The sequence below is a fragment of the Artemia franciscana genome, chromosome 7 (genome assembly GCF_032884065.1).
Source record: "Artemia franciscana chromosome 7, ASM3288406v1, whole genome shotgun sequence".
NCBI classification, from domain to species: domain Eukaryota; kingdom Metazoa; phylum Arthropoda; class Branchiopoda; order Anostraca; family Artemiidae; genus Artemia; species Artemia franciscana.
The window spans coordinates 42,518,932-42,536,268 of record NC_088869.1 but is presented as its reverse complement, the minus strand read 5'-3'; the positions used below and the strand labels follow the sequence as shown (position 1 = coordinate 42,536,268).

The following is a 17,337-nucleotide window of genomic DNA, read 5'->3' as shown; positions in this document are numbered from 1 at the left end:
GAAAACGGAATTCTTGAAAGCTTGAAATGAAATTCCTTGGAAAATCCTAATTCTATTTTTTTTTTTTTTAAGAAATGTCAAAGCTCTCCAGTTTTACTAATGTATAAACAGGAAGCTTTTATGTGACTTTATGAATATAAAGTCATTGTGCGACGTAAAATCAAAGGGGTGAAGCGAAAACAGAATTACATTTTTTAGTGGAAAAGAAAAGTCACTTTGAGTAGTGTTTGATGAAGTCACTGTTCTGCTGTCATTTGAGGGAGATGGGGCTAAACGACCTAATTTGAATTTAAAAAGATTATTAGTGGATTTTTTTTAATCTGAATTCTAAGAAAATATAATTGTTAAGTCAGCTTTTAAAAGGGGTGATTAAATTGTTCTACTAAATAATATGGATAGAGCAATAAACTTGTTACAAACTGTTAAAAAAAAAAAAAAATTCTAATAAACTTGTTTTGAAAAAAAAAGTTTAATATTTTAATTTACTGCTGTACTTGGGGTTTCTTGAATTCTTCCCCCAGTCTTTGTTGTTGTTTTTTTTTTTTTTTTAATTGTTTTTCTTTGTTCTGTTTTTACCAAATGTTTATTGTGTTAAACGTTTTCACTGAGCTTTAAATTATATGGCTTTATGTGACACTCTGAAATTCCAGACTTCAGTTACGTTTCTTTTTTTACTATTTGGAAATTGAATGGTAAGAATCTAAAACCATATGTGGTTGAAAAAGAAAAGAATTGTCTGTAGAAAAGTATATGGAAAAATTGTATAGAAAATATCGCTGGAATTGTTATCTACCGGTAGAATCGTTAGACATGTCAAGGGGAGGTGCTGATAACAAGCATAATGGATGGTGAATAGATATTATGAACAGAGATTTATAAACTTATTAGAAATTCTGATTGTTTTCCAAATTTTTCTCTTAATGCTCTGAGTTCTAATTCTTTTACAAATTACCTTAAGATGCAAATTAATTCTAAATATTTGGTTTTTGCTCATTCTCTTGACTAAATTCGAACATTGTATTGTTGGTGAAAAATACTAAGAGGTTTTCTGATCAATATCATTAGAATAAGAGGTTTAGAATTCATACTGTTCGAAATTACTTTTCCAGAAAAAGCCCAATTTTTGTCCAAAAACTTGCTACTTTAAGCAAATGCTTTTTGCTGACAGATTGACTGTTACTTACCATCTTAAATAATCTCTTTATTGTGTATAATGGCCGATTGCAAGCAAATTAAAGTTTGCTTTATGAAGATAAAGAAGTGGGCGAAAAAATTAAAAAACAAATGGATTGTAAGTCTGATTTTTTACTTGTGTTGTAAAAACGAGTGTAACATTGTTTAGGAAATACATTAAGAAAAAATAAATTTGGAACAACCGTTTAAGTTCATACAATATTCTCGTTTTTGACATTCCATTGTCGTGTGGACATTTCGTGTTTGGTCTTCTGAGCGATAATTAAAAGAGATGGTTTCGAACATTTAATGAGTTTGAAGTCAAAATGCAAATTTAAGAGATCTAGCTACCCCCTCCCCCTCCGGATTATTTTTTTGTAGTAGTTGTTTTTAACAAATTGTAAATTATACAAGCTATCTGAATAAATAGCTTTAATTTAATTGTACAGGAAGGCCTCAATAAAGCTAAACCCTTAGGCCGCATTGCAGAGAAGAGCCTATTTGTGCCATGGGAATGAGATTAAATATACTTGACATCCCGTTTATGCACCATCTAGAGTTTGCTTGGGGTAATCAAAACAATACTGCTCACGTGACCGCTCACTGCTCACGTGACCGCTCACTATAGCATTTTGTTTCGATTATTTTGGGTATTGCCGCATTTGGGCCTCCCTGTGTATTGTATATACTGCCTCCAAATGATATCAAAGAACAAGAAAAAAATAGTGTTTGCCTAGCGTTGAGTAATTCGGATTTCCGTATATTTGCGTAAGTTGATTTTTGTATATTTTTTAGCTTTATAATAGACGATTAAATTGTACTTTTACTTGTGCCACTTTCTGTCTAACTTTGTATCCTTGCTGAGCAAGCTTTTGTTTTTTGTTTTTTTCTAGTATTAATTTTACTGCTGTTGACTTAAATTTTGTTATACGTTTTGTCAGGCAGCTTTAACGAGAGAAGGATATATATATATATATATATATATATATATATATATATATATATATATATATATATATATATATATATATATATATATATATATATATATATATATATTATATGGTTTTGTCGCTTTTGTCGTTTTTATTTTGTAATTTTCTTTTTTAATTTATTTAATTGAACAATGTTTTATATATTTGAATCGCATAAAATTCGGTTACAATTGAAACTTTGTACTGTTTGTTAGGGATGCAACCTTATCTTCAGAGTAATATTTGCTTGAATATGTCTTTTTTATAGTTAAAATTGCTTTATCTATAGATTCCATGGTTCAAAACTGGACTTCACCGCCTTCTAATAAATTTTTACTAATCTGAGCCAATTAGATTTTCCCCAGAAAATCGTATAAAAAAAAAAAAAAAAAAAAAAAAAAAAAAAAAAAAAAAAAATCTGATTGGCTCAAATTAGCACAAACTGAATCTCGGTACTAGTGAAATGTATTTTATAATCTAAACAATTTAAATCAACGATGAAGATCCGCGGTGATGAGAGCCAATATTACTTCAAACTTCACGGAACATTCATTCCAGGTCGCTATCCTCAGATTTTCTTTAATAATCGTCATTGAAAAATTGGCGTAGGACAAGCTTGATGATTTTCGTCCAAGATTTTTGAGTAGATTGCAAGGGAACTGGGTCAACAGATTGTTCGATTATAGCGCTGTTCTAAAATAGAGGAGTAGTGGCTATGTTGTACTCCAACTTTGGCAATAATTCAGTTCTGTTTGTGGCCAGTTTTTATTTTTATTTGGTTTTGGCTATATTAGTGATCTTGAGATTATGATTTCAGATATTGCAAGTTTATGTTGTACCTGCTCTGCAGATACAGCAATAGGGATATCATGCCGGTTTTTGTAGGTCCTGCCAGACAAACCTCCAGACAAAAGAATATTTTAATTTTCATTTGTATTTGATACTCCGCTTTTTATCTTCAATGCTGAGTGAGGAATAGAATATTCTTATTGTTAAACCCTATTTTTCAAAGGTAGACATAGGTCCAACCCTTAAGAAGGGTGGGAGATGCAGAAAAGGGAAATTTTAGGCCAGTATTTATCTACATTTCCAGGAGAATAAAGGTTCTTCGAGCCAGTTTAACCCATAAACAAAAAAATGAGAATAGCTAGTAAATATATATATATATATATAGAAAGTGGATGCTAGGCAATATTTTTCAAATTTCCTGAGATGGAGAGAGTCCGTTCAGCCAATCTGGTGGGAGTGGGGGTTTGTTCGGAGGTGAAATGTACCTTTTAGTTTGTATTTCTATAGTTAGAAGGTAAAAGATATGGAAAAAGCTCCCATCCCCAGAATGGGAATTTTCACAGGGTATTTCAAAAAGTATACATTGCTAACTTTCCTTGACACTAATGTACTAGATTTGACTTTGGTTAGGTGGATCCTGTTCAACAAAATTAACCAGAAAAAAAATTTCCGAAAAAAATTTCCAAAAAAAAGCAAATACCATATTAAACTTGAGATCAGCGAAAACATAAACCTACAATAATTCAAACAGAAAACGACCAGAAATCACTATTAAAGAACAAATGCAACCCAAAACAAACAGAAATTAAATAAAAATCATAGCAAACAAACAGAAATTATATAAAAACCATAGCTAACAAACACACGACAAGTGCTAATATAACCTCGAAGACTGAAGGGGGGGGGGGGGATCTAACCCTACGATCACTCTTGACTCTTAAAAAAGGAACTAGAACCTTTGACTTAAAATCAGCTGAGTCTTCTCCAAACTCCATATGGCCACCCTTCCATAAAAACTTTATTATGTTAACAATTGACAGCTTGCATAACTTACGATCCTTGCCCCAGGCTTTGGAGGCTGTGCCAACCCCGGAGGCATTGTTATATGATTTTTAGATTGTTGCAACAAATGACTATCAAAATTTCGATTGCATGTATTTGGTGAAAAGAGGGCATGGGGGAGGGAGTTGCCCTCCGATCTCTTTTGACTCTTAAAAAGGGAACTAGAACTTTCCATGTCCAATCAGATTAGCTTCCTTAAAAAATTTTACAACCACCCCTTCCATAAAAACCTTTTATACCCCGGGCACAACTTAAAACCCTCGTTCCCAAGCTCTGGGGAGCTGTGTCAACCTCGGAGGCATTGTTACATGATACTTGGACTATTTTAAACAAAATAGTTATCTCAAAATTTCGATCAGTTGCATCTGGGGTAAAAAGGCGTGGGGGGGGGGTAGTTGCTCTCCAATCACTCTTGACTCTTAAAAGAAACTATAAATTTCAATTTCCAATCAAAAGAGCCACCTCCTAAGTTTATAGAACCACCCCTTCTAAAACACCTTATATGTCTTGGGTTATAACTTACAACCCGTGACCCCGGACTCTGCGGGGCGGTGTCAACCCTGGACGCATTGTTATAGGATCTTTGGACAGCATTAAAAAAAATGGCTATCTCAAAATTTTTATCGGGCGCATTCGGGGAAAAGAGGGCGTGCGGGGGGGGGTACTTACCCTCTGATCATTTTTGACTTTTAAAAAGCGAACTAGAACTCCCAATTTCAGTCGAATAAACCTCTTCCGAAGTTTATATGATCACCCCTTCCATAGAAACCCTATATTCCATTGGGCATAATTTACAATCCTTATCCCTGGGCTCTGACGGACTGTGTCAACCCTGGAGGCATTGCTGTATGAGACTTGATCTATTTGGTCTAACCCAGTTTAGGTTGCTTGGTCTAACCCCGGAGGCTTTTCAGATGATCATGGACTATTTTGAACAAAATGGCTATCTCAAAAAATTTTGATCGGATGCATTTGGGGAAAGAGGACGTGGGAGGGGGCTAGTTACCCTCTGATCACTTTTGATTCTTAAAAAGGGAAGTAGAACTTGCAGTTTTCAATCAAATGAACCTCTTCCAAAGTTTATACGGGCTTATCTTACAGCTCTTGCCCTGGGATCTGAGAGGTTGTGTCGACCAGGGAGTTTTTGCTATCTGATCTTTGGACTATTTTGAACAAAATGGCTATCTCAAAATTTTAATGGGATGCATTTGGAGAAAAGAAAACGTGGGGGAGGGGTTAGTTGCCATCTGACCACTTTTGACTCTTAATAGGCACTAGAATCTCCAATTTCCAATCAAATGAGCCTCCTCTGAAGTTTATACAACAATCCCTTCCACGCGAAGTGCCTCTGGGGAAAAAAATAAGTAAATAATAAAACATTGAAGCCTTATGGTCTTTTCTATAGGCAACGCTACGGCGTTGCCTCCGATACATCACGACCAGACACTACCATTTTGATACTTCTTTCTCTTCTTGGTAGACAACCAAACTTGGTAAATGAAAGATGATCATATGTCCATCAGATCAAATAACACAAATCAGTTGATCAATATGTAAGATCATTTTTTTTGCGACAACATTCTCAATTCAAACAAAGATCACAATGGCGAATTCTGAAAAAAATAACAACATCAGTTTATGAAAATTTGCACTTATCATTTCCATGCAATGATGCAAAGGTAGATTATAGGTTATCATTAAAGGAGCCTTATCACTAAACAAAAAAAAAAAATAACAATGTAAATTCCATCGAGTCCGGATTTATTCAAAAATAACCAAACAAACAAATCTAAACGAAACTATCCAACCCTAACTTCGTCCACAATCCAAAATTAATAAAATTGAGGTAACTCAATTCTCTGACCAGTACACTCTTATCTTGAAACTGAGGATTTTCACTTGTGGTATTTTCTTTAAGAAACGATTTTAGGTGTTTAATTTTCAGTTTCATTTTATCTTTAGCATCTTTTAAACAAGGACTAGAAGCACTGTTACATTGCATTAATAATAATTTCAGTCTATTCTCAGGACTTATATTGTTAGCAAGGAATGTTATAACGTTAGGTAATGTAATAGGTTCCTCATACGGAAACACTACACTGTCTGCTTTATCATACCCAGGAAAGAGGACAAGTGTTGGATAACTGTAAACAGTGTATTGCCAAGGTAAAGCATTCAGAGTTGTATCAATTCTGTATATTTTGATCTTGGATGCAAAACGAATCATATTTGCTACAGACAGAATAACATGTGAGACCCCTACACATAGACCACACGTAACTGAATAGTAGAATACTAAAACATCTTCTTTGTTCTGCACCACAAGGTCTTCAAAGTCTGCAGAGGATATGTCTTGTATACTTAATGTAGATGGCTCAGCCATGTCTTTAGTTTCAATAAAATTGTTTGTCTGACATAATGCTTTTGATAAATTCCGACTACCACTCAAATGCATAGGAATTTCATAAATTTTCACGTTCTTTTCTAGGAACATAACTTCATTCTTTTTGTCAATAATAAGTATATGAAAATTTTCCGTGTTCAAATGAAAGTGACATTTTTGAAGTAAGTCAAAGTCAGGATCAGTCAATATGAAATACAGAGACGAGTTGTTTATTCGAATTTCTGACAGATTTGAGCTATGATAGAGCTCATTCATTCCATGCCAAAGTTGGAGCGGTTCTGTCTTTAAAATTTTACTTCTGTAGAGGTTAATCATCTTCTCAACTTCCAAATCCGTTTCACTCTTTACCTCACTTATAATATCAAATGATGTTTTAAGAGACAAATATTTTAGGCATGTGCCAGTCACATTTTCAGATACATTACAGTTCTCATTTAACGTGTCACTGACCCTATCAACTGATATTACTTCGGAGTGGGATTTAGGTCCTATAATAAAGACTCCTACAGAACCACTCAAAATTCGGCTAATAAATTCATTGTCACTAGAATCATTCTGAAATAATTTTATAGTACCATTGAAATCTCTCTTAAGCCACTTCAAAATACTGTCACTGGAATATGTACCATTATGATTAAAATAACTTGCTGTATTCCAAGTGAGAAGTAAAATATCATTAGGATTAAGATTTAAATAATCAGCAATTGTTTGGGAAGTTAAACACATAAATAGTATATTACTTTCGTCAGATATTAAATGGGATTTGCGAGCAGCTGCTATGAACTGATTGTATAAAGAGTCCTGAAAGCGAAGGACATCATAGTATCCAACCACAACCCCTTGATAAAGTTTCGTATAATTTATAAGCTCATGCATTGTTGACAACCTTTTAACAGGTTTCAAATGACTATATATAAACTTCTCTAAATGAGCCAATATGAATCTTCCATTATAATTATTCACTTGGATTCCTCTTACATATGCAATTAATTGAGGAAAATGATGAGTTTTAGGAAAAGCTTGCTTACATTCACCCTTGCTGTACCAGCAATTTATAGCAGCAAAATATGCTAAATCAGCATATTTACGAGCCAATCGGAAGAAAACCCCTATATATTCTTGACATTCCCTGTCCCATGGTGCGTAATAAAAAACAAAAGAAATATCAGCACTGTAGACACCTGTGTAGATATGTTTCAAATCTCCTGTATATGAATCAATTGCAAATTGTCTTCCAAAATCATCAAATGTTGGAACAGTACTGAGAGGTTGCAATTTATAAGTTGTAGTAGGTATTTGTTTCAAAGCTTTCCAACTACTAAGGCTACTATAAGCAGATAAAAAGGCGAATAGAAATATCAGACTTCTTGCTGCTAAAAAGGTCATTTTCAGCAGGTAACTTCTTGATGGCAGCATATCGAATCACTGAAACTGACTTTCATGTTCTCTTCCAACTGCTCAGTAAGTGTTTTTTGAAGTATGACATGTTCCTTCTGAAAATAAAGACAGATTTAAAATCGCTGATATAATTATTTAATTACCTTGAAAAAATAAAGCTTAAGAAGAACAAATTATAAAAATTTATAGACTAAGTCAAAACTCAATCAAAACTTAAATGGAAACCCGGGTGAATTCGGTGAAAACAATAAAACAATTGGCAAAAAAATAAAATTGAGATTCCCCCATCAACTCCACCTTTATGTGTCAGGCCAAGCGCACTCTACAGCTCCCACCACAAGAATTTCCGACATTTTTTATTCCTAAATATAAGAAACAGAAGAGACGAAAAAAAATGACAGAATCAAACGTTGATTTCATGGCAGAAGGGGGGGGGTAAATACATCGGGGAATAGATCTTTAGTTCCCAAATAGTCACATGTTTATGTATTTTCTATATCATCAAGAAATTTAAGCAAGCTTTTTTTCAAACGTAATTTGCAAAGAGAGTAGGTGTAGATGAGAGTGGATGCAGCAGCAGTTGTGTAGACAGGGGTAGGTGAGAGGGAGTAGATGAGCTGAAATCTAATAATGAGAGATATGCTGCTGTCCTAATCAAACCCTCTAAAGGCTAGAGTGGCATTTACAGTTTTCAGAAAAATAAATCAACTAATTAAATGTAAAGTTTTATTTGACGAAATATTTCTTTTTTATCGAAGTCAATCCCTTTACAATCGTCTATGTAAAGAGCGACGTACATTCCATATATTATAAATTTACTATTTTTTTATTATTTAATTTTGAAATAATCATTTCACTCATAACGAAAAAAGGTCACAAAAATGTGTCAAGGTGTTTAACCAAGGGCCCCAGATTTAACAATGGACCTATTCTCTGTATATACATTTAGTAAGAAAAGTTGGCAGACTAAACTTTGTTAAAACAGGATCTTACAAGAAATTTAAATATAAACAACTAAGGTACACATTGCTCCATCATCTAGCCCCCTCCACCAACTGCTTTTTAGTAAATGATAGGTATGGTGTCCCTTATTTAAACAAGAACCAGGCAAGGATACTCAAACTCAGTGCAACAGACTAGCCCGGTGTAAGACCAAGGCACGTCCTGACTCAGAGCAAAAAGTCCAAACTTGCTCCAAGATAGTGCCAAGTTCTGAACTGATGCCACAAAGGTTAAAGTCCAGGATTCAAAATTTCATAGACATAAAACACAAACAAAATACGTCCTAACACAGTGCAAAATGTTGCTAAGTCCTCTCTGGTTGGTGAAAAGACATATGTTCTAGCAACAAAGTTTGGGCGACACAGTCCACAAACGAACAAAGTCCTGAGTCAGTGCAAAAACAATCTAAGTCCAAGCTGCAGGATACTCAGCTCAAAAACTAGCTAATTCCTGATTTATTATAAAACTAGCCAAGTCCTGACTCGGAATAAAAACAGCTAAGATCAAGCTGCAGACTCGCTTAGTACTAAACTGAGCGAGCTATTATTTAATCCCTTCTCTCCTTCAACCCCTTCGTAAAGAAGATGTAATTGTAAAAAAACTTGAAGAGGATTTGTTCAAAAATGGAAGGTTCTAGTGTCCTTTTTAGCAGATAAGTCATTGGAAGGCAGCCAACCCCTGCCCATGTCCTTTCTTGCTAACAGGCATCCCCAGAACCATTAGAGCATTGCATCAAATGTTGAAACATCCGTTGCACTCTGAAAGATTGAACAGTCCAAGAATTACCCCTCTATACCAACTTGACAAGAACAAGGGGAACTTATACAACGACTACCTTACAAGACATACAAAATACATGAGGCCAGAGACAAGAAATAATTTCTTGTCTAATTATGCAATCATAAATATTACAGAATATTATATACAAAGGATATGTATATATAATGATATATATATATATATATATATATATATATATATATATATATATATATATATATATATATATATATATATATATATATATATATATATATATATATAATATATATTATAATATATATAATAATATAATATATAATAATATATGTATATATAATGTATATATAAAGGATATGTATATAAAGGATATGTAGCATTGTATTATGTCCCTTATAACGCAATCAACCTATTCTTTATAGATACATTCTAGTAGAAAAGATGAGCATGTTGGAACTTATAAAACGACTATCTTACAAGACATATAAATATATGAGGAGGCCGGAGACAGCTAGGTGCAAGAATGAGCTAAGTCTAAACTTTGGACTGACATGGTTCAAAACTACCAAATCCGATGACTCTGTTTGAAAAAGAGCAAGGTCAATGCTGTGGAATTTCAGGGACGAAGCACAAAATAAGCCAGAGTCCTGAATCAGTGCAAAACAAACGCAGTACAAAATTCAGACTAACGCGGTGCAAAAACAAGATAGTTCTACACTTGGCGCAACCATGAGATAACTCCTCACTCACTGCAAAAATGAGAAAAGGCCTAAAGCGGTGCCGAACTGAGCGAAAACTTATTTAATCCCTGTCCCCAGCCATTTTACATCCTTATATCCCGTAATACAAATAGCACCAGATCGAAATTCTGAGTAAGTTGTTTCATTCAGAATGATCCAACTGTGTCCAAAAATGAGAAAAGGCTTAAATTGGTACAAAACCAACTCCTGAGAAAAGGTATTCCCCTCTTTTAGAATACAAACCAAGCCTTATTTAATGCACCAAACCCCAGCTATTTCATATTCTTCAATCAAAATTCTGAATCAATTCTTTCATTCAGCATAATTCAAGGGTCTGAAAAATATGTCTCCAGGGGGACATAACCAATGCAGACCCTATAACAAGAGCCACAAATGATGCAATCGGCCTGTTCTTCATGGGTACATTTTAGAAAAAACACTATAAGGATGTCATAGGTTGCTAAAACCAGAACCATGCAATGCATTTAAGGCACAAAATGGGCTTATGATCCACCTACCCTCTGCCATTACTTTTTCTAATAGAAAAGTAAGCATACTGCATCATACATTGCAGTATATATTTAGCATATTGCAGCATATAGGCACAAAATGGGCTTAGATCCACCTACCCTCTGCCATTACTTTTTATAATAGAAAAGTAAGCATACTGCATCATACATTGCAGTATATATTTAGCATATAGGCACAAAATGGGCTTATGATCCACCTACCCTCTGCCATTACTTTTTCTAATAGAAAAGTAAGCATACTGCATCATACATTGCAGTATATATTTAGCATATTGCAGCATATAGGCACAAAATGGGCTTATGATCCACCTACCCTCTGCCATTACTTTTTCTAATAGAAAAGTAAGCATATTGCATCATACATTGCAGTATATATTTAGCATATTGCAGCATATAGGCACAAAATGGGCTTATGATCCACCTACCCTCTGCCATTACTTTTTATAATAGAAAAGTAAGCATACTGCATCATACATTGCAGTATATATTTAGCATATAGGCACAAAATGGGCTTATGATCCACTTCCCCTCTGCTTCTAATTTTTTAATAGAAAAGTAAGCATATTGCACCAGATTTTGCAGTATATATTATAGGCACAAAATGGGTTTATGATACACCTCCCCTCTGCTTCTAAGATAATTTCGAAGACCACATTGCCTTTCCATGACGACGAATAAAAGTTCGAGTAGGGATAAGATCATTTTAATAGATATTGATAAATTTCACAAAATATACTAGATTTTTTGGTCACTTATGCAGTGACCATCATCAGTAGTAATACTTGTGATGACTACTAATGGTGACGGTCACTGCATATGTGACCGAAACATCTAGTATTTTTGTGAAATTTATCACTGTCTATTAAAAGGATCTTATCCCTACTTGAACTTTTATTTAAACCTCTGCTTCTAATTTTTTAACAGAAAAGTAAGCACATTACACCATATATTAGGGCATATATGAAGCAAATTGCAGGGTGTAGGCACAAAATGGGCTTACGATCCACCCCCCGCCCCCTCTGCCACTAATTTTTTAATAGAAAAGTAAGCACCGCTAGGTGCAAAGGCACATAAGTACTAGCCACTAACTGGCTGGAAAAAAAAGCAAGCGATGCAGCATTTAATTTTCCAACACTGTATAGAAAAATAAAAACCTGTTGAAAATGTATTTTATTTCCAATAGAGTGCAAATGAAACTAGTCTTAAAGAGGTTTGAGGGTGTGGTAGTCCCTGCTTTTATTTCTTTGAGTGGTGTTTCTGACTTTGAGCAGAGAACTCATTTCAAGCAAGCAACCAAATAAATGGCAGTTTCAGGACCTAGGTTAAAATCTTACAGAGAATAAGATGAAGAATAAATCCTTTGCCCTATTGCCAAAATATTTTCCTGGGATAGTAATTAAAGAAATTTAGAAATACAAAAAAAAATCATTTTCACAAGTCTGAAAGTCATACTATCTATTTTTAAGAGCCATTTTTGTTTGTGATTTAATTTTTGGTGTTTTAGACTGAGGTAGAAAACAGCATCATATATACATCCTAAACTTTATTAGTTTCCTTTATACCAAATTAATTGTTTATTTCTCTTTGCTCTTTTGTCAGACATGATATTAGATGGATTAATTTGAACAACTTTTTCCCCAAGACAAGTTTTTCAAAGAAAAGTAAAGAGTTCCATTAAGCCAAGAATGAGCAAAAATTAAGTCAAATAGTCTTCCAAGTGTAAAACTACAACAAATCACTATCAATAAATAAATGAAACTCAAGACGAACAAAAATTACAATAAATATCCAAGTCAAACTCAAAATGAGCAAAATTAACATGAGTAGTGTTGAAAAACCCTATGCCTTCTCAAGACCAAAACACAATTTGCACTTTACTATAAAAAAAAAAAAAAAAACAAATGACTATGGATTGTCAGTTTAATTGACATATACAAGGTTTTGATAAGCATTTTATTTATGAAAGTAAGAAAAATGAAAGCATTTCAAATGCATTTTGTTTTCTGTAAAGTGCAATTGTGTTCTATGTGACCCTCTGGTAACTCTGAATCTTACAAGGGGCACTAAAGCTTCTGATTACCAATCCAATGAGCCCCCTCCAAAATTTATACGATTGTCCTTTCTATATATACCTTACATGCCCTCAGCGCATAACTTAAAACCTTTGCCCTCAGAGATGTAAGGGGGGGGGGGGGTGGCATCCTCAAAAACGTAATTTCCGGACCATTAAATTATGTAAAACAAAATGGCTATCTCAAAATTTTGATTGGATGTGTTTGGAAAAACGGTGGGTAATGATTGTATAAAGTTTGGATTGGGCTCATTGGATTGGTAGTCAGAAGTGATCAGATTCTGAGTGATTGGAGAGTGAATACACTACCCTACACCTTGGGTTATCCCAAAATGTTGTCTTTTATCCCAACCTGTTGTCTTTTATCCTGACCTGTTGTCTTTTATCCTGACCTGTTGTCTTTTGTTCCAGTATTGGACATGTTGCAATCCAACCAAAGATTCAGTCCCAAAATAGGCAGAGTGATTGAAGTGTCCCAGTACTGGTTGTCTTACCCTAAGTATTTTTAAGATAAAGATACCTCAATTTTCACATCTTCCAAGATTTACAGTTTCCCCATCCAACTCCCCTCAATGTCACTGGATTGGTTGGGATTTAAAATAAGAGCTCTGAAGCGCAAGATCCTTCTAAATATCAAACTTCATTAAGATCTGATCACCTGTTTGTAATTTACAAACACATCTTTCTATTTGTTTTTATTAACCCCCCCCCAAACTCTTCAAAGAGAGTGTATCCATTATGGTTATGTCAGTCATATATTTAGGACTTGTGCTTATTTTTCCCACTAAATTTCTGTTTTGCCTCTCTTCAGGTTTCTAAGAATCATTATTGGGCCTTCTTGAAAAAATTTACTTTCTCTATGCTGTTATGATTTACAAAATAGATGTTACTGACACACATATAACATAAGCCTCACCCAATTGTAGCAACAAATCATAATTTTGAGTGAGAAGCCCCTTAAAAGTTCAATGTCTTACCTGTATTACCCCTGTGTAAAGCCATTTAAAGATAAGACATTTAAACATGGGGTGTGTTTAAATGCCTACATTCCATTTTGAACTATATCATAAAAGGTAATAATTGTTTTTCAATGTTTTTGAGACTAGATTGTTTTTCATTTTGGAGTAGACAGGCAAAAACACTACCCTTCATGACTTGTCTAACTTGCAAACTACTCAATAGGAAGAATCAAACCTGGAAACACTTCAAAAAAAAGAAAACAGATGCAAACTATCAGAAGTATCAAAAGGCACAGAATGAGGCCACCAATTCCATCAAACAACTGAAGAAGAGACATGAAGAAAGGTTAGCTGAAAATATAAAAAAATCCCAAGCTGTTTTGGCAGTATGCTTCTGTTAAATGTTGAAATAGGCACTCTGTCTTTGATTTGACTCATCATGGTCAGACAGTTTCAGACCCAGCTATTAAAGCCAAGATCTTAAATAACCAATTTGCATCAGCTTTTACATCAGAAACTGCTAGTAAGCTCCCAGCTCCCCTCTCATATATTGTTACTCAACCAATGCCACCTCTTGAGCTGACTGAGGAGTCTGTTATGAAACAGCTAACTGTTGGATGTAAATAAATTTGCAGGGCCAGATGGCCTCCACCCCTGTCTCTTGCATGAGTGCAGAACAGAAATAGTATACCCACTCTCAAAACTCATTAGACTATCTCTAGATAGCTCAAAGCTTCCTGCTGAGTGGAAAGTGGCATATATTACCCCCATTCACAAAAAGGGAAGGAAAAATTCTGTGGAAAATTACCAGCCTATTAGTATTACCTCTGTTGTTGTTAAGCTTCTTGAACGTATTGTCAACAAAGCAGTTATTGAGCATCTTGATTGGAATCATCTTCTTAACAGCTCTCAACATGGTTTCCAATGCAACAGATCAGTTGACACTAATCTGCTTGAGTCATATGACTATATTACAAAACTACTGGAGTTGGAAATCCCTGTTGACATGATCCTCCTTGATTTTTCAAAAGCATTCAACAAAGTTTGTCACAGGAGACTTGAGCTTAAGCTACAATCTATTGGTTTGGAGGAAAAAATTCTTAAATGGATTCTGGATTTCTTGAGGAATTGTGTTCAGCATGTAAGACTGTTTGATGCAGATGGCAATCTTATTCTATCCTCCTCTCAGAATGTTATCAGTGGGGTTCCACAGGGTAGTGTTCTTGGCCCCAGCATGTTCAACATTTTCATAAATGATGCTCCTCTAGCACTTAAAAGCAGGATGACATTATATGCTGATGATTCCAAGGTAATTGGTCCAGCTAGCACTCTTGAAGATACTTCTCAACTTCAAAAGGACCTTGATCTCCTTAGCATGTGGGCAAAATCTTGGTTACTCACTTTCAATGTGTCAAAATGTCATGTTTTACACTTTGGGCACAATAATATCAACACAACTTACTCTCTTTATGGTCAGCTCCTTTCTCCAGTATTGGAGGAACATGACCTAGGAGTAATTGTTGACAATGATCTTAAATTTAGCACTCATGCAAAGAAGGCAGCAGCATCAGCTAGCTCATCACTAGGGCTCATAAAAAGAACAATTTCCTCCCATTCTCCTAAAATTTTGAGCCTTTTGTATAAAGGACTTGTTTAGTTGAGGCTTGAGACAGGCATGGTCCTTGTATCCCCCTTTTTCAAAAAAGATACTAAAATTCTTGAAGATGTCCAGAGAAGAGCTACTAAGAAGGTGAGTGGACTGCATGAGCTCCCTTGCCCTACAAGGCTCTGCAAGCTGAAACTCCCAACTCTGGTTTATAGAAGAAGACAGGGTGATGCCATTCTGGTTCATAAACTTATTAATACAAAGGCAGTTCCTGGTCTTCTTCCTCTGGCATCTCAGGATTCTTGTACAAGGGGACATAACTTGAAGTTATCCAGGCATTTCTCCTCAAAGCAGCAATGCACCCATTTTCTTACCAACTGTGTTGGAACAAATTAATGCCCAAACCACAGACAGCTTTAAGAACCATCTTGACAACAAATGATCAAAACAAAAAATGGAAGTATAACTGGGAAGCACTCAAATTGGAATCAGCAACATCAAACCACTAGTCAAGTGTATGTATTCAACTATGTGTCATGTGTTATCAACTCTGGAGTTTCTACAAGGAAAAACCCTTATATTGCTCCAAGCTGCAATTTAAGGTAATTTAGACTCATCCCTGAAAGTTTCATTTTCCTAACCTAACCTCTTTCCAAGATAGCCAAAAGTCAATCAACTAGAATTATACCAAGGTCTTTACCCCAAGTCTCAAAACTGTAGATAAAGTAGGCTAGGCTAGTAGGTGACACTTAAGGGCCCTTAAATGTCACTCCATTATTATTTTTGGAAATAGCATAAAAAAGACAACAAGCAATCTATTTACTTTCTTCCTGGTTATATTATAGGAAAAAGGAAAAATTCGCTCAAAAAGGTAGCCTATCAAGTAGCCTAGCAAAGTATATTCACCTTGTTTCTCTATCAGTTATGAAATCTTTTGAGTAATGGCCAAAAGAATCAAGTAATACATCCATCCACTTACAAATATCAGTTAGGCCTATACTGCTGTTAGTGGTACAGCTTAAGCAATTTTGCTCACTTGAATAGGCTACTATTTTTTCACCTTTCACCAAAACATATCCAAAATTTCACCAAACTTAAACATCACATCAAGAACCTACTGAAAGCGCTAATCTAAAAGCATGTAAAGATATCATCAAAACTGACGTTTGAAGAGCACAAATTTCTGATATTTCTTCAACCTTTTCTTTTTCTTCAAAAAAGAAAAGATAAGGCTAAGATGAAGGCAACTCTACTATTCCGGCAGATCCCGGAAATTTTGGCAAACCAAGAGCGAAAAAGTAATTATAGCGAGAAAGTAACAGTGTTAAAAAACAGGGTCGAGTATCTAGACCCTGCATAATGACGTCAATGCGTACTAGAACCTAGAATCCTGAGAAACTGAGGTTGCACAGACACACGCACCAAATTGATTGGTACCATGAACTTATTTTAGTTCGATGTCTGTGTTGCATGCATTCTGTGTTAGCTTTTAAGTATCGTGTGGTCACACCCTGAAAGTGACAATTCGGATTTTTTTTCCCACTAGGCATCGCAGGAACTACTTTGGGTATTAAGTTGACATTTTCAAAGTATTTTGAACTAATCATAAGACACTCAGTGCATAATACTTCTACTGCTACTACTACTATTAAGATGACTACTATTGCAAAATTTAAGGGTTATGCCGGATGCACAGTTGTTAAAGTTAAGGAGAAGCTTTCATGAACTGTTGAGGGGGATGTTAAGCTCAATCAAAACACTATTTGCATGCAAATTATAAAGAGGGTGTATCAACAATATCTGAGAGATAACACAGAGCAATAAACTGAAACTTTTAGACATGCTAATTGAGATGTTAAACAAACAAAAA

The 17,337-nt window shown here is 34.8% G+C and overlaps 1 protein-coding gene across 4 annotated transcripts; it reads right to left on the bottom strand.

Moving 5' to 3' along the window:
* Positions 1–5,742: 5,742 nt before the first annotated feature.
* Positions 5,743–16,746, bottom strand: LOC136029328 (thioredoxin domain-containing protein 11-like). 4 transcript variants are annotated; one of them, XM_065707608.1, is made up of 2 exons: positions 16,632–16,746; positions 5,743–7,895 (listed from the first exon to the last, which is right to left on the bottom strand). In XM_065707608.1, the coding sequence occupies exon 2, from the start codon at positions 7,816–7,818 to the stop codon at positions 5,788–5,790; it is 2,031 nt and encodes a 676-aa protein (XP_065563680.1). In that variant the 5' UTR covers positions 7,819–7,895; positions 16,632–16,746; the 3' UTR covers positions 5,743–5,787. The 4 variants fall into 4 exon arrangements, with proteins under 4 accessions (XP_065563680.1, XP_065563679.1, XP_065563678.1 ...); XM_065707607.1 differs by having other exon boundaries at positions 16,586–16,678; XM_065707606.1 differs by having other exon boundaries at positions 16,374–16,670.
* Between the last annotated feature and the right edge of the window lie 591 nt (positions 16,747–17,337).

Bases quoted from the DNA above. Each gene is read 5' to 3' on its own strand.
- LOC136029328 (XM_065707608.1), bottom strand. From the start codon at position 7,818: ATGCTGCCATCAAGAAGTTACCTGCTGAAAATGACCTTTTTAGCAGCA.